The sequence below is a fragment of the Hipposideros armiger genome, unplaced genomic scaffold, assembly GCF_001890085.2.
Source record: "Hipposideros armiger isolate ML-2016 unplaced genomic scaffold, ASM189008v1 scaffold_219, whole genome shotgun sequence".
NCBI classification, from domain to species: domain Eukaryota; kingdom Metazoa; phylum Chordata; class Mammalia; order Chiroptera; family Hipposideridae; genus Hipposideros; species Hipposideros armiger.
Genome location: NW_017731569.1, coordinates 1,626,685 through 1,650,613, shown reverse-complemented (window position 1 = coordinate 1,650,613; position 23,929 = coordinate 1,626,685). Strand labels below are relative to the sequence as shown.

Below are 23,929 nucleotides of genomic sequence, written 5' to 3'. Positions count from 1 at the left end.
TACCACATTTTAAGAGATCTTCTGCAAAAACAGGATATAATACAGGACAATAACAGGAATACAGTAGGTACCCCATAAACATTTAAAGCAGCACATAAAGGAACACTTTTCATTATTTTGAAAGTAAACTATATAATTCATCTCATTTACAAAAGAAAAATATTGATAAAATTACCTTTAAAGGAACAACTTTGTCAAGTCTGATTTCAGCTATATCACTGGGTGAATCATCTGTTGTATAGGTTCCTTTGACTAATTCTAGAGAAGTCCATCTGTGCGAATGAGTTGAATCTCCTGCATGTTCGCTCTAATTACAAAAATCCAAAACAAAACCCATCATACTCATTATTACATGAACAATTTTCACTTATAATTAATTATTGTTTTAAAGTAGTTTATTTCCTTGCATATAAAATTAGCTCTTAGCATTGCCCTATACATACTAAAAAATTATTTTTGGTACTCTATAAACTATTCACTTTTATCTGATTTCCTGATTAGTCTACAACCTAAATCATATAAATAGGCTTTTCTCATCTGATGTCTTAAAACAATTCCCACTTCTTTCACAAGAAGAATGCTATATACAATTATAGAGCCTAATGAAGCAGGGAAAAAATTTAAATTAATTGCTCAAAAGAATCAAATACAGATATACTGCTATTCGAAAAACTACCTTTCTGTCCAATTTTTATGAAAACTCAGGTACTTTAAGTAATTTAGAGAATACAGCAAATACAGCTAATCAATATTATCTATACTAAGAATCATCTATTAGCACTCTACAACAAAACTGCTTAATCACAGATACAGGTAATAATATCAGTCTGAATATTGTTCTTGCTTCCTGAAAACTTACAATAGCAAAAAAAAAAAAAATTACTCAAGATTATAATTTCTAGTCTTTTCATTTAAAATCTTCCCTGGAAGTAATAAAAAAAAGTGAGGAGTGATCCAAGATGGCACACAAGCAATTAGGTAGAATAGCTCTCTCAATTCTTTATGGTCATCCATCCATGACTGATCTGCTAAACCCTCAAAGATTTAGACTATCATACTATGATAATAGTAAGTCCTGACACACAATTCACACAGAAACATGAACATGGTAAGAGTGGTACTTACATCATCAACCAACACCTCTAATTCATATTCATGAATTCCACCTCCTCCATATACTGAAAAACCAACCACAACTATTCCAGGCTTGTCTACTGAAAAACATATTGCATCAGGGGACCCATTCCCAGTGTTCCAACTTCTTCCCTGACTTGTTTTTGTGAATCGGTTAGCACTGGCTTTAACAGAGTGGAGAGAATTAAGTCCATCAATCTGTGAATGACAAAAGCCATTATTACATCAGTAGTCTGTTCCTGAGTGTTATTATAATAATATACCTTTAACAAAACCATCCAATGGTTTCTAAGAAGTTCAATGGAATAACCTACATTTAACAAGTGAGTTTAAACTTTCCTAAAGGTACATTCTATTAAGAGATTAACCAGCAATAAAACCAGATTTTATCATTCTACGTTCACAAATCAATATCATCTAAGAATATTTTCTTCTTTTAGTTATATTAAACTATACATTTCACTGAATTTATAATGTCAGAACTATAAACTTTTAAGTTATCACAGTCATACCATATGACTGAATTATCACTCACTTTGAAGAGATACCAAAAATTCCATCAACATTCTATAGGCCACAAGTTGTCAAACTGCTACGCAGAACTCTAGGAATGCTGCAGACATAGGTATTCAAGAAAGAGGTGGACTCGGGTTCTCCTCTTTAGTCAGACCATCCCCTCCTCTTATCGGGGAATTTTCAAGTAAGCCTTCATTTGCAGAAAATATTCTATCTTAGGTTTAAATACCACTAATGTACACAGTGATATTATAAGTTGGCATTCAATAGTTTAAAACATATATGTACGAATACAAGTTCATTAATTACAGACTCTCATTAGAGAGGATCAGAGAATGTCATTTTGGTTTGAACCCACTCTTTTTTTTTTTTTTTTTTATTTTTGGCTGAGCCATCCTGCTACCTGTTGGCAGCTCAGCGGCTGCTCAGCTCGGGCTGGACTCGAACCGCTGTTGCTCAGAGCTCAAACTCTTGAGTGAGCTCTTAACCAACTGAGCCACTCGGCCGGCCCTTGAACCCACTCTTTTTAATAATAGACCCTGCTGCTGATCTAAGTTGGCTGCAGAAATTTGGAAGACCTATGAGAGGAAAAAAACTGAAGTTTATGATTCTAGCAAGAATGACAAACTCCTCTGGGAAAGAAAGAAACATGAATATCTAAGACAGGACCTCTTTGGGAACTCCCGAGGTTATACACTAGGTATCTGTAACTTGGGGTATTTCTTTTCATTAGGAAGGAAGTTCACAGGGGATAACCAGATAGTAACATTCTGAGGGGGACCCTATGCACTACAGACTTTTTCCTCCAAGATCTATTATAAATGGGAAGCATATTATAGGCTGAAGGAAGAAGTAAAACAATTAAAATTTTTTCACAAGTGCCTTTGAGGCCAAAGCCAAAGCTAACCAAGAAATGGAGGAACTGATTCCCAGGGTGAGATACTAAAATTTGCTCAGATGCATGTAATCATTCAAAAATCCTAAACAAAGGCTTAACTGTCACTACAAATCAGTAATGAGTGTTGACTGGATGTGTTAATTCAGAATAGATTCTAAAATAAATCTATAAGTTAAAAAAATACAACACAAAGACTAGGAATTATAAAAGTAAAATAGAGGAAAAAAGCTCTTTTGTAAGAACTTGAGACCTGGGACCACTGAGTATATGCTAATTATTAAATATCCATTTGAATGATATAAGATATTTCATATTATGACATGATTTTCAAAACTAATACACTGTCTGCTTTGGGGGAAAAAAATAGAAACATTCACCAAATTCAGCCAAACTGTTTTAAATTATAAAACAGATTGAGTAGGGCAGTGAAATGGTGAAGTATAATGCTACTTTACAAAATATAAAGACACTTTAAAATGTTTCAAAATGGTTTTTCTTAAATACAATATTTGATCCTTTTAAAACTTTGTGATAATGGCTGTACAACAATGTGAATGTACTTAATGCCATTGAACTGTACATATGAAAATAGAATGGTAAATTTTATGCTATCTATATTTTACTACAATTAAACTTTATGACATAGGTGAGATAAAAATTATTATTCCCATTGTACATATGTATTTGTCTAGGGTCAATTAAGTGGGCAGAGCTAAGGTTTGAACCTCATTGCCTTTTCCATACCATGTGTCTATCCATTCACAGTAACCCTACTTCTACTACTCATTACCCAGCAATGCAAACTATTTTTGCTTTTATTGGGACATGGCAGTGGGGTTGTGCAGTGGGGAAGCTAAGAGAAAAATGTATATACTTTGTATTACTGTGACATCCTGGGTAAACTGGTGAGAGAAGAAGCAAATAAGAACAGAGAAGAGGTATAAGGAAAGGAAAAATAAACAGCTTACCTCGAAGATATATTTTTAAGAAACAGAAAAATACAATGGGACTGAAATCAGTTTTAACTGAGCCAAAATGAATAAAAAAGAAACAATGTGGAAAGTTTAAACATGTGCTTATTATGCACTCTCAGAACAGGCCATTACCTCAGATCCCAGGGCCGAGGCTGTCAGTTCACTGACAATGCTGGCCAGTAACCCACAGGTGTTGGAGACCAGGTGGGAGGAGAAGAGCTCGTTTTCTCTGCGCAGGCTGTTCCTGACTGGGAGCACGACGATCACCAGCATTTTCTCCAGAACTTCACGGAAGCTCGTCATCCCTGAGATATTCTCTTCACTCTGACACAGGAACAAGAACAGTTCCAAGAGGCTGCTTTATTTTCCTTCACATGAGCACTCAATTGCAAAATCTTGTCTTGATGACACCCTTAAAGTTCAGACTTTAGTCTATGTCTATAAATCTATCCAGCTGTATGTGGAGTCATTGTATCTACTTTTCACTTAGAAGCTCTTGTTGACTTATTAGTCTCTGTATTATAATAGTACCATATGTTTATAAAAATACATGTTTATGTATTTTTATTAGTAATTTTCACTTATTCTCTTAATTTTCAATAACAATCCTATTTGACAAACAGAATAAAACTGCTCCCTTTTTAAAAGCTTTTTCTATAGGACAAGATTCCAATCTGAGATAATTATTTCTGGTATAGTTAGAGGTAAAGCAACTAAAAAATACTGTAGTCTAAAAGTCTATTTTCTAACAAAATTCTGTACATGCATGAAATAAAACTACGGAATTCTATAACTATTCCTACACAACTTTACAAATTCTATGTACATATTTGATTTCATAAGTGAAGATAGAAAAATTCCAACCCCTATCAATGGAAGAAGTTCAAGATAAGAAATTACAGAATCCCATTAAATAAAGATCAATGGGAAAATACTTTTTTTTCCAGAAAAAAAGGGAAAAGAGATTAAGTTTAATTGATATCCAGCATGAACATTATTTACCATCCTTTATGATCTTTAGTATCTCTCAGCCTATCATGGACAGAGAGCAAAACGCATTTAATTTCATCAAGGGGCCAATTGTAACCAAGGATCCTTTCAGTTTTACTGTCGGACTAGAAAATCAAGCAATTCGCATCTAGTTCCAGTTCATTCATAGTGACTCAACTTCTTCATCTGTAAAGTCAGGGGAATTCTTTGCTATGACTCAGTTATCAAAAATTTGTGGCCCCTTGAGTATGCAAGTTCTTCTACACTGCTTTACAAGCTATAGTATATATAACAGTTTCAACAGATTTCATAAAGTCATAAAATCTCAGGGCATAAAAGGATCATAAAGGTAAATCACTCTTTCAAACACAGATCAAATATGTAAATGAATATACTTTCAATCCATTAGAGAAAATTAAGTAAATTTTCAGTTCAAATCATCATGAGTGTTATTATGAATCATTCTCAATCTCTTCTTTAATGTACAACCCTAGGCTGAAAAAAATAAGTCACTTAGTAATAATATTCCATCTTTATGTTATTTATATTATCATTTTAATAAGATTACTCTTTTTGGTCAATTTCTTATTTAACTGACAAAATCAATTCTTGATTTTATTAAAATTATAATTCTTTTATCCCTATATCACTCTCATTCTCCAGAAACTTTAAATTCTGGAACATCTCAGAAAGTGAAACTTTTGATAAAATTCAATCCCCTAGTGTCTTTCACAATCAATTATCTTGTAGGGCTTTGTTTGGGGGTAGGGGGTGAGGGGTGGGAGGTAGGTGGAGTGTTTTTTAGTTATGTTCACTTAGTATCTAAAGACAAAAACAATAATAATAGCACATCACTGGCCATTAAAATTTTTAAAAAGGTAACTTTATTCACTAGTGGGGAGCTCAAGCTCACACTAGCTTTCTGGAGGGCATTTGGCCAATTTGTAACAAAGTCTTAACAAGCTTTCCATTGATTTAAGAATTTTTCTATTCCTGAAGATTTATCCTAGAAAAATCAACATGAATATACATAAAAATTTAGTCAATAATATTTTCAACAGCATTGTTTAAAACATTGAATTATGGGAAATAAAAAATATATATTTGATTAAATTATCATACTACACTCAAATGGTAGAATTCTATAATATCCATTATAAAGAAGGGAAAGAATATATACTAACCAGGATAATCTTCACAGAATATTCAGACAGACAAAAAAATATACAATTATTAATAATCACCAAATGTTAGTTCTCTAAAAATGTATTAAAATATTGTTAAATTTTACTGTATTTTTAAAGAAAACACTGCAACCGAATTCCAAAAGAAAAAAAACAGATACCCATAACTTTATCACCAAAGCACTAGTTTCATTTCTCAGTATTCTCTTCCAAAATATGTATTACATACATATTACAAAATATATGCCTTCTGCATATATTTCACAGTCATCATAGAACATACATACTTTTGTTTCTGATTTTTTAATTTAAAAATGTCTTGATGTTAAATATATAGTTATTTTTAATGGCTGAGCCATATTCTATCAAGTTGATATATCTAAATTCAACTATTTCACTTAATGATGTACAGTTATGCCTCTAATTAAGATTTCTAATTTTTCCTTTTAATAATACACATATATATCTTTTGGCTTCAAATTGTTTCCCAGATTATTTCCCTTGCAAATATTCATCACAGGTAATACTAAATTGACAATTTATCTCACAAAAATATCTTCTATATACTCTAGTTTAAGAGCTATATTTATTTTTTCACTCATCTCAACTAGTACCTAATTATATTCCCAGTAAATAGTAGATGCACAATCAATAGTTGCTGAAAGATGGGAAGAATAAGATTATGTATACTAATTACATAATGCCATCAGCCATTTCTAAGTTTAGCAGGTTTCCTCATAGTTTCACCAGCATAGAACTTACTAGGAAATTTATTTTCCCTAACTTTTTTTTTTTTTTTTTTTAAGGATTTTATTGGGGAATTGGGAGAGGGGAACAGCACTGGGGAATCGAGGGATTCCCCCGATTCTTCACTCTAGTTGTGGAGGATGTTGTTTTGTTCTTCAGTCTAGTTGTGGAGGATGTTGCTTCACTGGCCCAAGCTGGCACCATCATTGCGCTCTTCCTGGTGCGGGGGGCAGGCAGATCAGTCGCCAGCTTCTGGATGGCCGCTCACGGCGGCTGCTGGCGGTTCACGCTGGCTGCCAGCTACATATGGTAGCTTATGGCAGCCCACTGCAGCAGGGGCCGCAGTCTACGCTGTTGCCAGCGACCCACGGCAGCCCAGCTCCAGGTTGAGCTGTTGTTCAGCATCTTAGCTGTAGGGCAGTGTCACTGGCCCTCATATGTGGGATCCGAACCGGGGCCCTCTGGCATCCCAAGCCAGTTCTTAACCAACGTGCCTCTCAGCCGGCCCAACTTTTGGCCCAACTTTTTTCCTGACTTTTTACAAATAAGGTGATAACTTTAATAGAACTTTCATTCACATTTAATCACTAGTAAGGCTGAAATTTTTCCCATGTTGCCTTACTCTAAAGTCCTTCTTATATTTACTTTTATTATTTCTATCGAGATCTTACAAAGGTATTATATTAACTTTGGAAATTTTCTTTCCATTCTGCTATTATCATTTTTTGTTTTTATACGTCATTGAAATTTTTTCACTTTTTTTTTCTGTTGCTTCAGTCAACAAAAAAATTGCTATTGTACAATAATTAGGATACTTTTTCTATTTTCTAATCCTTTTTAAACTTTTATTTTAAAGATTAATTCTCATCAACTTGGGAGTAATTATATATGGTTTTCATGAGTATTTAAGTTAATTCATCTCTATCGTGCTTTCTAATAAACTAGTAAAGAATGAGACTGTTTCTATGGCTATTGTTTTATTATGCTTATTTAATGTACCAAAATGTTATAGAAAATGTTTTAAAAGTTATTTATTTCTTTAGAATTCTATCTTCGCAATCTAAAATATTAGAATATAAAGGTTTGCTTATAGTATCTGCAACTTTCAAATGGTTCAGCCAAAAACAAATACACAGGAATTCATTACATACTCTCTCAAATTCTTTACAGGTTAGGGATCCTTCAAAATAAAAAAAAAGAGAGAAAAAAGATTGCACATTCACAGGTAAGCATGAAAATTTTTTTTCTTAATTTTAGCTCTTCTTGTGAAACACATAATCATTTGATAAATATATTTACTGACATAGAAGAATTAGCACCAAAGGTCAAGATGCCTTCATTTATGGTTTTATTGCTTCAATATAAAGGGTATTTCAGAAGACCTACCTGGCTGAGTTTTTCCATATGTGCTACTAAAAGGGGAAAACGGTGAACCAGTGTTGAGTCATTCTCTGTGCTAACTTGCTTAACGATTGATCGTAGTAGTACTTCTCCATCATATGCAATAGGGAAGATAGAAGTCAGCTTAACAGAAGTGTGACACAGAGCTGACATAACAGCTGCAAGGAGTCGGCTACTTGATGTCTTGAAGTTTGCTTCTTGGATATCCTTTGAAAACATAAATAGGTAGCACACCAAGGAAATATTGCGTCAGTATAATTCAAGTTTCTGGATATATAAAATGTAAACACCCTTTAAAATCATACCAGAATTTTTTAGTATTCTATCACTTGTCTTATTAAAGACTAATATTACATCAATATATTTAACCACATTTGTTTAAGTTACTACCCAGTGAAAGTGGAAAATTACTAAATATGGTCAAGAAACATCAGCCTCCCATCCCCTAGGGAGTTTATATATTTACATATCCACAGAATCAGTCCTTTCCAGCACTATTCTCAAAGAAAGACATCAAAAAGACCCCAATTGGTATGCATCAAAGGCATTTCCAGTAACTAGCACTGAAACTATTTTCCTCAAATAATTTAAATTGTAATTCTGTGGTACTATAACATTTCACTAATGTTAAAGTCTATAGTAACGTTTCACTAAGGTCAGAAGATTATGTTATCACATTATACAGTTTATTCAGAAAATTAGACACAAACTTGTAAAATGTTATAACAAAGTATTAAAAACTTATTAACACATGGTATTCTAATTTACACAGGAATTTGTGTATCCTTATACAGATTATTTAGTTCATTAAAAATTTGTGTTACAAAATCAGGCTAAAAATAAAGCAACATTCTGTATGTTAAAATAATGTTAGTAAAAATTAGCCTGGTCAGTAACAAACGAAGAATACAGCCAAATCAGACTGGACAAGTTGAGAGAGTGAGAAAGTAATTTGGCTGTGTACTAGTCTAGGCAATAACTGACCCAGGATATTGCATGGTAAAATCTGGCCCCTGCCATATGGCATGGATGAACCTGGAGTACATTACACGGCATGATTCCACGTATTATGAGTTATTTAAAATAGTCAAACTCACAGAAGCAGAGCTGGTGAGAGGGAAATGGGGAACTGGTGTTCAGCAGGTATAATGTTTGTTATAAAAGATAAATAAGTGCTAGACATCTGCTATATAACATCATACCTGTAATTAACAATAACTGAATTGTATACTCAAAATATATGTTATGATGGTAGATTTCATGTTAAGTGTTCTTGCCACAATATTTTTTAAATGCCAAGAAGAATAAATTTAACATGTAAATAGCTAAAAATAAATAAATAAAAACAAAGTTGGACCCAGATGTCATTACTGGGACACCTTCCACTAGTCTAGGATGCCTTGGTTGATGACAGTGAATTTTTTTATTGCGGAGTGTAGTGGGGTGGCCAGAACTTCCAGTACAATGTTGAGTACAGGTGGTGAGAATAGGTACCTCATGTGTTGTTCCCAAACTTGGGAGAGCAATCAATATTTCACATAGGCTTTAAGTTTCCTTAAATCCTAGTTTGCTGAATTCTCATCACCAAATAAGTGCCAATTTTGTCAAATACTATTTTTGATCTATAGTAGGGAATCTCAGTATGTGAAGTGTCTAAGTTATATGTGGATTTCCCATTGTGTAGGTAGTCAGCACACCTAACCCCCACATTGTTCAAGGGTCAAGAGCACTTTTTCTTTATCTATTGGAGGATCATACAATTTCCCCTCCTTATGCAGTTAATACGGTGAACTACACTTATTTTCTAATGTTAAACTACCCTTGGCATTTCTAAGATAAATCCCACTTGGTGTAATACATTTTTTTTTTATATTTCTGGATTTGTTTTAACAAATACTGTCAAGAACTTTTGCATCTATATTTCTGAGTAATATTGGTCTATAATAATTTTTTCTTTTAATATCTTTCTCGGGTTTTAGTATCAGGATAAAGCCAACTTGGTAAAATTGGGAAGTGTTGCCTCCTATATTTTCTGAGTTTGTAAAAGATTGATATTATTACTCATATGTTTAATAAAATTCTTCAATAACAATATCTGTGAGTGGTTTTCTTTGTGGCAAACTTTTTGATAATAAATTCAATTATTTTTAATGGTTATAAAGCAATTCAGATTTTTCTATTTCTTGTGTGCGAGTTTTGATTAAGTTGTATTTTTCAAGGAATTTGTCCACTTTATCCAAAGTTATAATTTACTGATATAAACATGTTCATAATATCCCCTTATTATCATTTTTATGTCTGGTGGATCTATACTGATATACCCTATTTCATTCCTGATAATAGTATTTTGTGTTTTTTCTTTCTCTCTTGTCTCTCAATCAGACTTTCTAGAACTTTATAAATTTTGTTTTATTTTCACTTTGTTAATTTTCTCTATTTTCTATTTCACTGATTTCTGTTCTTATTTTTATTTCCTTCCTTTATCTTTGTTACTTTCTTTTTCTTTGGGTTTGATTTGCTCTTCTTTCTGGCTCCTTAATGTAGAAACTTTGATTTTAAACCTTTGCTAGTAAAAGCATTTAAAAGTATAGTCAAACCTTGGATTGCGAGTAACTTGGTTTGCAATTGTTCCGCAAGATGAACAAACATTTCTAATATATTTTAACTTGGTAAATGAGCGATGTTTTGCGATATGACTAGTTTGTTTCCAGAATGAATTATGCTTGCAAACCAAGGTATTACCGTATACATTTCCTTTCTAAATACTTTAGTTACTTATTACACATTTTCATGTGTTATACTTTTATCTTTCATTGTAAAATTTTTCTGATTTCCTTTGGATTTCTTCTTGATTCACTGGTTACTTAGAAGTGTTATTATTTTTGAAATATTTGGTGCTTTTCTTGATAAGTTTTGCTGTTCATTTCTAATTTAATCTATTGTGTTCTGAAAACACTAAGATTTTAATCTTATGAAATTTACCGAAACTTAATTTTATGGCCTAGCATATGATCTAGGACCTACTTTGTGAATATTATATGTACACTTGGAAAGAATATTGCACATTCTGTTTTATAATTGTCAGGCCAAGGTGGTTGATAGTGTTCACATCTGTGTATACCTACTGATTGTCTCATCTAGTTGTTCTATTAATTACTGAAACAGAAGCACTGAAGTCTCCAACTATCAATGTGAATTTGTCTATCTCTTCCTTTAGTTCTGTAAGTTTTTTGCCTCAGGCATTCTGAAACTGTGATTTGAGGCATACACATTTATGAGGATGTGGTTTCCTCATGAAGGAATGAATGATGTTAGCACGCAAGTTCACTCACAGCTCTCTCTCCTGACTGTTCTTCAGAATTGGGGTGTGGAGGCTGTCCTTCTAGTACTGTCTTTGCTCTCATATACTCACTATTGTTTCTTCCCTCTCTTACACACACACACACACACACACACACACACACACACACACACACACACACTCACTCACTCACTCATAGGTTCAAAGAGCGATCAGCAGCTGCACATAGTGCCTGCCAATTTTATAACTGAAAAATGATCAAGCTAACAGAAAAATTGTTTTTGAACTTTGATTATTAAGTCACATATACCAACACTGATTTCCTGATTTACCTTTTATAAAAATTAGAAAGATTAAGGCAACTGTAATTTATTTTCTTGAAAAGTGTTAATATATTATTTTTAACTAACATTCTACAAACTTAAATTACCTGATCCAAACAATTCAGCAAATCACAAAGGCAAGCCCACTGTAAGGCAGGAGTTGGGTAGAAAGAATGAAAACAGGCGGTAAAGGTATTATGACACTCCTGAAGGACAGCTTCCAGGAGACTCAAGGGTTGACTGAGATATCCTTGAGGATCATTATCCAACTTCACCATGCAGTGATCAACTCCTTCTGACAAAATTTTTCTTAACAAAGTTCTAGTTTTTCCAATGCATTCTGCTAATTTGCTAGTTTCTTCTACAACTGCTTTTCCTGTAGCTTTGAGGGAACAAAGGTTAAATAGAATAATAAATATGTATGAAAACAATGAATATAATTCAAGTGATTTCCTATATAGCTAAAAATCACCAAGTACTCATAACTTAGAAAGAAAACAGTTTAGAGATTAAGTGTGGTCTAAAATTATTTCTTTTTAAAATCTAAATAAAAAAGAAACAAAACACTGATTTCAGCATGTAAGTCTCAGCCAGTTGTTCAAAATATTTCTATTTGACAGAATCTATTTAAAATGATACTTTATTACAGCAGTAATTTTAGCCTAACATGAATTTTTTCTTATCAGAGTGACAAGTAATGTATTTTATTCTGGATAAATCAGCAGGCTGACTTTCTCCCCTCGTTTAAGAAGCAGGTTAAAGGCAGCTGGGGATCTTAAACTCTTGGTTATCCCTACATAAACCTTCTCAATTCTCAAATATTTTCTCCCAAAAGTCATTTAAAACATGCATCATACCTGACACTGGGTAAATTTCACAGGTATAAACACGCAGTAACCTCAGACAACAGGTACCCACAAAGCGTAGTCTCTCCAAATCTAGAAGTGTAGCTGTAAACTGGAATCCTTTTAGTCCTCTAAGCTCTTCGACTCCTAAGACTAAGGTGGTCCAGCTCCAGTGAAGAATACTCAACAATGACTCAAAACATTCCTAATCCAGAATATGAAGAAATAGATAAAAATTAGTTCAAGTGATACGACAGGTTGAATCAAATAGAAAGATGACATTCCACTTCAAAACTTTATCTTGAAGTTTTTCACTGAGTTTTGGTAACCCAAATAACAGACATTTCATTAGTTCATTCACAAATTACTGTTAGCAGCATCTGAAGCTTGACAAAAATGGTAAAGTACTTAGGCATCTATAAAAACAGCATTCTTCAATATTTACCTATTTAAAAATACATTTTTAAGTTTCCCTGCTACCAATTCTATCTAGTTTATCATATAAGGAAAGAAAACAAAACATACTTATAAATACATGCTTACTTGAAAGAAAGATTAAACTCTACATTCTCACAGCATTATTGTGTAAACCAAAACTACTTTAAACACTTGAATAATTTTTAATATAATAAAGTATTTTCATATTAGATATCACCAACAATATCAAAGCACTTATTTTATATCTACATATTAAATTTTACAATGCAAACTACAAGAAACTTTTTATAAACAAGTTAATAGAAGATAAATTTTGATGAAAAATATTTTAAAATTATCATTTGGGTTTTTAAAAATTCTAAAATATGGGTTTGGGGAGTGTGCATCCCCTGTAGTTCTAGCTGGTCTGCAGGCTTTACCATGCTTACACAATGACAGATACTAGATGACTCTCAAAGCAAATTACTTAGTCCCTCATCTCCATCAAATTCCAGTCCTTTGGTGCAGCAATACCAAGAATAAGAGTTTATAGCCTAACTTTTCAAAGAAATAATTAAGTTTCTGATATAAAGATTAAAATGACCTAATGACCACAAAATCACTTAGACATAAATATAAAAATATTAAGCATAGAAAAAAGAGATCACTGAAAAAGACACAAAAGAGTCAAAGATACTTATTTGGATCAAAAAACACTAAACTGATATTAATAGGAAAAGGATCCAAGGTACCAAGGAGCCAAAATTCTTATAGTCTCTTATTCAAAGCACACTCTCCGTAAACTGCCATAGCTCTTTTGCAAGGCCAACTTGACATAATACATCAAAATTTAAATGAGCATACTTCAGGTAAAATAATCACATGAATACGTAAGTAATCAAAGACACGTGTATGGATATAATAGTAAAAAATAAGAAACAAACAGTCCTTTGATAAGAATATAGTCGCATAAATTATAGAGGGTCATCAAATAACATTTTATTCAACATCATTTCGTTTTAATGTCAATCAGATGTATAGGAGCTTAATGCTTGTTAATATCAATTAGCCTATGTAAAACTGGTTTCATTATATGTCGTTTCACTTTAAGGCACGGAATCTATCAATATTAAGTGAGGACTTACTTTACAACCATTCTAGGGTATGCAATACAAATATTAGAAAAGATTGAAACAGAGCCAAATGTACTAACGTGGAATATATCAACAGTGCATACTATAAAATTTATGAAAAGGAAGATGCAAAACTTTAAGTATGATCAAACATAAACAGGAAGGTTGGATAGTATGCAGACTGATAAATATGTGGATGTATAAATAGTAGTCTAGAAGGATATACATCAAATTGTAAATAGTAGTTATATATAGTAATAACAGGGTGATGGGAAAAGAACTTTAATATACTTTTAGTATAGTTTTATCCCTACTCTATCCTACTCCCACCAGGGACGTATAATTTTGTGGTTTAAAAAATGAATAAAAAGAAAAAAAAGCATTTCCCTTTGTATTTAACCAACACAAAAGACTACCAGCTATATTAATAAATCACATTCATATAGTGCCTCACAATTTTAAAAGAATTTTTGTATCCCTTATCTCATTAAAATTCATAATGACATTATGACATACTTTTAGATAAGCTGCATAAGAATCCTCAACTAATAAATGAAAAAGCAAGACTTCCTGAGCAGACATACCATGATATTTCAATTATATCATGCTGATTTCTCCATTCTACACAGGTAAACCCAATAGCATCATGTATTGTAAATGCAGAATGGTCATGGTCAGGTAATTCAATAAAGTCCCTTGTCAGATATGCGACTCTTCTATTTAGTTCCTCAAGCATTAAAGTAACACTGTTTGGTCAACACCACCCTTAACTTTTCCTACTCTTTCTAACTCCTTCAGCGTATGTTTTCATACATGATTTATCAGAAAACCCACCAGTTATTTCAGAAGTAGCAAGGCATGTTAACATCAGTTACAATCGCTATTTTCCCATTATTTAAAGTGCAAATCCATTGGCCTGGGATGTCAATACTAATACAAAAACAAATCTGAGTTCACAAGGCTATGATTTGATAAAATCTTAGAATAGTGGCTGAACATTAAACATGAAAATGAAACTGAGCACTGCATAAAAAAGCTGACGTTTTAAAAACTGACTTACCACTGAGACAGTTCTTGCAAAAGATCTCTTTAAAATGTGTACAGGTTCACTAGTTTGCTGTTTGCCTTTTGAAGCACTGCCATCACTGGTTGGAAGTCTGAGGGTAGTAGACACACATAACTTATGTTAGAAAGTCCAAACCAATGACATTGTTCTTTTCAAAATACATATTTTGCAATAGTGAAATAATTAAATTATACATTTAAATATTTTGTTAGGTAAAATGCCAATGTGGAACTTTTTAGAAACATTTTCCAATACTAAGCAAAATTTTTAGGATGTGAGAGAGAATTTCATATTTTTTTTTTTTAAGATTTTTTTTTTTAATTGGGGAATTTTGGGAGAGGAACAGACAAGTTGCTGTCCTTTTGTTCTTCAGTCTAGTTGTGGAGGACGTTGCTTCACTGGCACAACTTGGCACCATCATTGCGCTCTTCCCGGGCGAGGCAGATTAGTCGCCGGCTTCTGGATGGCCGCACACGGTGAATGCTGGCCGCTCACGCTGGCTGCTGGCTACACACCGTAGCCCATGGCGACCCACTGCAGCAGGGGCTGCAGCCTATGCCGTCGCCACAGACTCACGGCAGCCCAGCTCCAGGTTGAGCTGTTGTTCAGCATCTTAGCTGTGGAGGGCAGTGTCACTGGCCCTCATATGTGGGATCCGAACTGGAGTCCTCTGGCGTCCCAAGCCAGCTCTTAACCATCCCGCCACTCGGCAGGCCCAGCATTTCATTTTTTAAATCCTACCTTTGTCTAAGACTGGGTAGTAGAAAATCTCTTCTCTTACTAGATAACATATAGAACTTATGTTCTCTAGCAATGCTACTATTAAATTCTATTTAAAAGTTATTCAACAAGTGTACCCAGCAGTAGTCTAAGCAACTTGTTATGTTCATAACACTACATATTACAAATACTAACTATAATAGAGAGCATAAAAACAAACAAAAATCCCTTCTTGGGAAAAGTGAGGTTTATATTCAGATTCTTAAAGTGATCACAAGAAAGGAAGACATAGGCGACAGAGAATCGGTTCTAGAGGTATTTCCTTTGATTTTTACTACTTAATGTAAGAATAACATTTTTTAATGAGGGTTTATATCTATTTGCATACTTTATTTTTAACATTACCACAGTAATCTCCTAGAAGTAGCTGGACACACACATAAGGCATATGCTTCCATATGTATCTCGATTACCATAAAGTAATAAAAATTCTTAAATAATGGCAAAAATATAATATTGTCACATAAACAAGTTATTATTTGATATTTCAATTAAAGGTGGAAATTTTTCAGCAGTGAGGTATTTTCCAATTCCTTCCATCACAAGGTAAGATGAACAAGAAACACAGGACTACAGCACATCAATCAGGCCTACACCCAAAATCTCGTTCTAACACCCTGATTTCATTTCTCTAAGACAAATTTTATTAGTTTATAAAATTCTGAAATTGGTAAAAAAATCAATAGAGAGGTTAAAAACATAACAAAACTAAAATTTTGTTATTGGTATATACAGATAATCTGAATCATGAGTTAAAGTTTAAAACTAAGCTTGATGTAGAAAATGTTTAAAAATATACAAAACATTAAACGTGTTTGTTAAGTGTAGCCACATTTATACTAGTATATTATAATTTCCTGAATGCTTCAAATAATTTCTTCCTTTTTATATCATATATTTTATAGTGATCCTAGTTCATTATAGCAAAAGAATAAACTTCATTAATTAATTATAAATATGCTAAATACCTGTATAATAATTGAGGTATCTGACCAGCATTCACATCTGTGCCATTGTTTGATTTCTTTGAACTCTTAAATTGGAAAACAACCCTAAGAAGAGGAAAAAAAATAACAATAATACCAAAACCAACATAGTTCAAGATTCATTAAACGAAATAAGTAATTTAAGAATCATATTTACAAATCTTATGTTAATGAACAGAGATTCACTCCTTAAGGAAAAAAATACAAGTAAAAAAGTACTATTCTAATTTTAGTTCTAGCTCTAAATGGCTTAATCAGTAAAATGAAGACACTGAACTTGATGAGGCAGCACTGGGTGAGTAGGTGTCCTGTGCCCTGCTTGGCTCTTCTCGCTCAACTTTAATCAGAGCAATATGCTTTTAACAAAATATTTCAAATTACAGTTTAAAATCTGCTCAACTAGATACACCATAATAAGCTTTAGCTTCAAATTACTATAATATTTCAAGGTTGAATGAACTGTATATGGGAATCATACAGTTCAGCATAGAAGCAGCCTCCACAGTTCCAGCATACAGTCTTGCAGTAAATTGAAAAGGATACATACAACAATAGACTTAATTTTTCTACAGCAGTCTACTTGAATATTCAGTAACATGGAATTCACTTCATAAATTAGTCTGTTCTTTTTTTGGTCAGCTCTGTTATGAGTTGAAAACACTATCTGAAATATACTATTATATAACTTCTACCCATTTCAAATCACTTAGGCTCAAGAATAATAAAAAACAAATTGAATTTCTCTTATAAACGATGGTCCTTTCAAACACATGAATCAGAGTACAGAGTATAAAGAAGGTTAGTCTTAGAGTCATGAGACTCCAGGACTAGACTTGGTTCTCCCAAACGGTATGCCAATCGTATGACTTGAAGCAACTCATTTCATCTTTTGTCTCTTGATTCCCGGGTGTAAAATGGAGCTAATAACTGCTTCACAAAGTTGTTGAGGGCATCAAATGAGATAATATATATGAAAGTGTTTCATAAACTGAAAAGCACTTTATACATGAACTTTAAACAGTAAATTTCCCGACATGTTATTAAAACTATGCCATTTCATATCACAGAAGCGTTGCAATTTATACACTGTTTTCATAAGCACTGTCAAATTTTATAGAAAGCATGTATTTCTTTTTTATGGTTTCCAAATCCGAACTATCCTTGTCACTTTCCTCTATATAATTTCTAATTTAGTAATAAGCTTTTAAAAAATGTTAACACCCAGAAATACATACAAATGCCACCTGACAACAATAAAGAATTGCTGTCCTAGTATCTCCTTGCTCTGTCTAGATTTTAACTTGGCATGAGATTAAATGGATTTAATTATTAGCAATCATATTACGCTCTAGCCTTACTGAGATTTTTATCCTACTAGAAGACCTCTGAGCTTTCTAAACAATATTTCACTAACAAAGATTGTTGAAGTAACACTTAAACAGTTTTCTTACCCATCATCTGTGGTAATAGAAGCTTGTCCATGAGATCCACAGTCACTGCTGGGTCCTGACACTCGAGCCCAAGCTACATACCACCATCCAGCTTGCAGGAGAACTGGTTCATCAAACATCATTGCATATTTTTCCCTGAGAGAAAATTCAGTGGGTCAAAGACAATGACTTTGCACTTCCCTGTTACATACATTTATTTTTAAAATCCTTTATAAACAAAACATGAAATTCATTGTATTGAAAGATTCTTGTCATTAAAAACCCTCTATTTAAAATAGTCTAGACAAGAACACAAATAATAGTTACCTCTGTTATGGTAATGGCATTGCATATCTTTCCCCTCCATCCTGAACTATAAAACTTGTTTAAATGTTATAAAACTCCTTAAAATAAGACCAAAAAATTTTAAATTGTTGTTTAAAAAAACATGCCAGTTTTGTTGGAAAATGAAATTTTGAACTTTAGTTTTAAAGTTCATTTATTTAACTAAAGTTTTTGAGAGACAGCATGTAAAGAAAATGGCTCTAGAGTTTGAGGCCCGGCTTTGTGACTTAGTTGCCTGGCCTTGGGCAAGTTCCTATATCCTCTCCTGTAACTCACTTCCTTCATCTGAAAATCAGGTGAAAATAATGTCTAGCTCATAGGGTTCTTCTGAGGATTGAGTTCATTCAGGTAAAATGTTTGGAACTGAATCTGTCACACAGTAACTACACAAAAAAACTTTACTAAATTAGAAGAGAGAAAAGGGGTATATATAAATAAGGCATCTGATAAAGTAATACAAAAGTTACAAAGTTCTAGGTAACAGAGGGGAAGGAATGTGCATTGATTGTAACAGGGATAGAGAGAAGAATAACAGGTACTTGAGGAAGGGGAAGAATGTCATGAATGGATTTGCAAAGTTATGAAATACAAAGAAGGGTCTGAAAATGATAAGGTGTCCGATTAGGTTAAAGCATTAAACAGATACACAAGTGTACTAGGTAGAAAGTTTAAAGAGCTGCTGAGAAAGATATGGAAGTCTGTTTTGCTAGTCTTGGGATTCTAGCTTTGTTAGCAGGCAAATGAAGAAAATCTAGATGATTCTCTATACATGAAACTATACATTATATTTCTTATTCATAATCATATGCTCAAAAATAAATGCTAAATGACAATGGCATCTTAAAGCTTTGTTAAAAATTAATCAATTAACTTTCGTGAAATTTCTCTACTCTTCATTTGTATATAACATAAAAAGTTACTTAAAAAGTATCTCCTGATATTGGTTAATGCCTAAAGTGAAGAAATATTCAGAATTTTCTTTAGGTTTACTATTTTGTTCTCAAAAGAATTTATCTATTAAAAGCAAACTCAATACCTTACTATTGTTTTCAGAAAAAAAATATTTTCACTAATGAAAAGTTTATGCATATCACACAGGTTTTCTTAACACAGCTCTCACTGGAAAGTACAGTGTACTATTATTATTATTAAGCTCAATTTCTTTTCCTCATCATCATATTTCCTGATTTAAATCACTAACTTGTCATAACACAGTGTTGAGATCATTCTTAGAATTACACAGAGAGAACTGATAAAATCTATCTCTCTTCTTACTTAACGAACCTTCATAAACAAACATCCTGATTCTGGTAACCTCCTAAGTAAGGGGTTTCACTTAAGCTGGTCACTTCCCCAACCTTGTTATCATCAAACATATGCTTAAGGCATGGTATTAAAAGTATCCAGGTGATCTGAATTATGGCCCACTATGACTATGTGACACTAAATGCAACATAATGCTACAGGTAGTAAATGATTGAATCACATCCCTAGAAGACTAGCATATTAGGTGTTTTCTAAATGATGCATGAAAATAAAAGTGTGCAAAATATATGTATACAGTATTTCCCACTTATCTTCATTGTAGAAATAGCTAATTTATCTTGTGAAATACAAATATGAAAGATATTAGTTTTAATGCAGCGTTGTTGAAAGCAACACATTACCTAATATATAATTTAATTTATCAAGTGTCTGATCACAAATTTAAAACTTCTTTTTTAAGTTACATTAATCCATTTATAATGAATTTTCATATTAAGTATGTAGGAATGACACTGAGTAATGAAATCTTTACCTAGCAGCACAGTCATAAGCCAACACATCAGTCTCTGCAAGAAGGTCTCCATCAGTTTCATGATCTCCTCCATCAGGACCCAACTCAAACAGCTGGGGAAAGGAGAAAAACATATTGTGTGCAATTGTTCAGTCATGAAAATCTGCTGAGTAACATGTTTATAGTTTAGTGTGTGTCCACATATGTAAAAAAATAAATAAATAAAAAGAGCACCTGCTTTTTTAATGTTAAGCAAAATATACAAACATTTAAATCAAGAAACATATATGATGTCTTATGATCTATGTTAATCTCAGTTTTCCTTCTTTATATATTCATCTGTTTATATCAAGTGCTCCAAATAGCTCTGTACCAAATGTAAACATCAGAGGGAGGTGACAGAACTCAACCAAAGCATTTATCTAAGTGAGGTAGAATCTTGCTTCACCACTTACTAGTTGTGAGATTCTAGGGCCCAGTTTCCTCATCCATAAAAAGGAGATGGATACTAACAGTGCCTATTTCATAGTAATTGTGAGAATTAAATGAAATACTACTTGTGGAACACTTGAAAAATACCCAGCAAAAAAAAAGCTAGAAAAATGTTAGGTACGGAGACAGAAAGGAATAACAGAAGGTAATGATCCTTTTAAAAAAAAAGTAACAAAAAATAGTTCAAAATAGTATGGCATGGGTTAAGGAGAGATGAAGAGTATGGAAAAAAAGGTTATAATAAAAGGAGAGGACCCCAGAGTCTGGGTAAAGGAAAAAAGAGAAGATATCAAATAGGAAAATGTTATAAAATTAAGTGAAAATAAAGAAAAATTATGAGGAAGAGGTCTTTTTAAAAAATGGACTAATACATATAAAAAGAAACACTTATTTCTGTTAAGAATTATAGCAGACGAACTATAAAAATGGCACATAAAATACTAAGAAGGAAGAGAAGGGGGCATTAACTTCTATTGGACAATTATTGCACTATATGTCCTAATTTTTGAGACATATATGCTAATGATTTGAAATCCATCCTCAGCTTGGATCTTATTCTCCACAGTCACTTGATTCCCCCAGCAGCTCAATCTCACTAGTTCTAAAGTGACTCATCTCTCCCTCCTCCTGCCTGCCCTGTTTTGATTAATTTAACATTAGGCACTATCACTCACCTAGTCATTCAGATGCAAGACTTGGAAAAACCATTTTTTCCGTATCTCTCTGCCATCACTATATCCTACTGCTGGAATCAAAGCTTGTCAATTCACCCATATTCACGGTTACTAGCTGGAATAGTTCAATAACAACTAATCAGTCTTCTTGTTTCCATCCTCTCCTTGCTCTAACCCATATTCCACAAAGTTGAAAGTTTATCACTTTTAATGTTTTAAAATGATATCTTATGAGAATACTTTCTTAATCTAAAGTTATTCAGTAGTATCTCATTTCCCTTTTTACAGCATAATATAAAGGTCCTAAAGATTTGCCCCTAACCTGGCTCCCCTGCATATATTCAACAAATATTTTTGAATACATATTGTGTGCCAGGCACAGTGCTAAGAACTGAGAATGCAGGGGTGAATGATGTAAACAACAACAAAAATTGGGCTATTGGGAGTAAGTTTGTGATAAGGGAGAGGACTTACAGTTTTAAATAGGCTCACCAGCAAGTTAAGACCTGAAAATGATGAGGAAGTGAGCCACACAGGTACCAAAGTGAAGAGCTGTAGTCAAGGCAATAGCAAGTGCAAAGGTCCTGAGGTTTGACTATGCCTGGCATGTCTGCGGAGCAAGTGCAGGCTAGTGTGGCTGAATTCAAGGGAAGCGACCTGTACAACACAAGGTCAGAATGGTGATGGCAGTTCTGACGGGGTTCTTTACAGAAGCTCTTGCAAAGCCTTTGGCTTTTATTCTAATATAGGAAGACATTGTAGGAATCTGAACAGAGAAGTGGCATACTCTGGTGTATATTTTAAAAGAGAATCACTCAACTGTATTGAGAATACATTGATGGGATCAAGTACAGAAGCAGGATATAAGTTGAGAGGCTACTATAATAATCCAGGTGAGAATGGCTGTGGTTTGGACCAACTTGACACCAGGGGCAGTTTTTAGAAGTGGTTAAATCCTGGGTTTGTTTTCAAAGCGCAGCCAACAACCTTTGCTGTTGAAGTGGAGGTGGAGTGTGAAAGAAAAATTCCAGGATGACTCCAAGATTTGGGGCCTGAGCAATTGGAAGAATGGAGTTAACTCCATTCTGAGTCAGTTAACTGGGCTGTGGAAGAACAGGAGAAGAGCAGTTTTACAGAGATCATCAGAAACCTAGTTCTGAGTGTGCTATATCCGAAGTGCTTACTAGCTATCCAAGTGGAGGTGCAGAGTAGGTGATTGTATATATGACTTCGGAGGTCTCTGAGAGTGACCACAGAAAAAATAATTAGTCATAAGGCTGGATCACCATGGGGGTGAGTATACTTTAAAAAGATGTCCAAGACTGGGTTCTGGCACCCCAGCATTTAGGGGTCATGGATGAACAACCAGAAGGAGGTTAAGAAGAGCAGTCAGTGAGACAGTAAGAAAATGAAGTGGTGTCTTAGGAGCCAAATGAAGAAGTATGTCAAGAAAAGGCTCAACTGGATTAAATCCTGTTGAATGGTTAAGAAAGATGAGGACTGAGACCTGACCACTGGTTTTAGCAATAAAGAAGTCGCTTGACAAGATATCCTTGACAAGAGCAGTTTCAGTGGAATGTTGGGGCAAAAACCTGATTAGAGTACATTCAGGAAGGAATGAGAAGAGGGAAAATGGAGACAGAACATATAGAAAGTTAAGACTATGCAGAGAGACCAGCGAGGTGGCTAGTCTAAGACAAGTAGCTTTGCCTAGGGGAATGATGAAAGAGTCCCTTTAGGTGGAAGAAAAAGATAGAGGAGGACCTAGCAAGAAAGACAGTTAGGTTTCTGGCTTCTGTAACAAGTATATGGTGGGTAGTACTATTCAGAGGAGGGATCACTGGGAGACAGCCAGGTCCTGGGATAAGAGCATGAACTCAGTTGTGATATAAAGACTGACAACTGGCATGCCTTTAAAACATTTACACAGAAACGGGTCAAAGAAAAAGTCTGAGCTGGAGATATAAATTTAGGCATAATGGAACGCTGAAACTTCAGACTTAGAAGAGGATACCTAGGAGAAAATACAGAGTGAAGAAAGAGGCCTAGAGCTCAGCCTAGAAGAACTCCAACACTGAGTGGCCAGAGCGGAAGCAAACAAACCTACAAAGGAAAGAAACAACCAGAGATATGAAAACAAAACAAAACAAAACAAAAAATAAAGAAGAGGTCTTTATACAACAAAATGTATACCTCAGAGGTGAAGAAAGGAAAAAAAAGACACCCATTGAGTCACCGAATACAATGATATGATCACTTCAAGGGATGAGAAGAGTAAAGCAGGATTTGAGACTTAAAAGAGAAAAATAGTGCAATATAAAAACAACATGTATGGAAGGCCTTTATAATTCTCTATCACAACTACTAGAGATAGGCCCACTATGGTGTTCAATATTATAGGAAAAAACCTCTCAGGGCCAAGAACAAAATCACCTTCCTGATGAGCTTAGATATTGCCAACTAGGACTGCACAAATCACTGAGTTTGCTTCTCTACCTTGACTTTAAATCAAAACA

General features: G+C 33.6%; 1 protein-coding gene across 1 annotated transcript in view; it reads right to left on the bottom strand.

The window, feature by feature from the left end:
- Positions 1–23,929, bottom strand: part of MYCBP2 (MYC binding protein 2) — a 270,913-nt gene that overhangs the window by 123,380 nt on the left and 123,604 nt on the right. Inside the window, exons 27-36 of the mRNA XM_019654304.1 lie at positions 20,269–20,360; positions 18,147–18,281; positions 16,678–16,761; positions 14,924–15,020; positions 12,326–12,518; positions 11,576–11,850; positions 7,830–8,051; positions 3,655–3,846; positions 1,126–1,332; positions 176–307 (exon numbers count right to left, since the gene is read on the bottom strand). Coding sequence (XP_019509849.1) covers positions 176–307; positions 1,126–1,332; positions 3,655–3,846; positions 7,830–8,051; positions 11,576–11,850; positions 12,326–12,518; positions 14,924–15,020; positions 16,678–16,761; positions 18,147–18,281; positions 20,269–20,360 — 1,629 coding nt within the window. The remainder of the gene's footprint in view (positions 1–175; positions 308–1,125; positions 1,333–3,654; positions 3,847–7,829; positions 8,052–11,575; positions 11,851–12,325; positions 12,519–14,923; positions 15,021–16,677; positions 16,762–18,146; positions 18,282–20,268; positions 20,361–23,929) is intronic.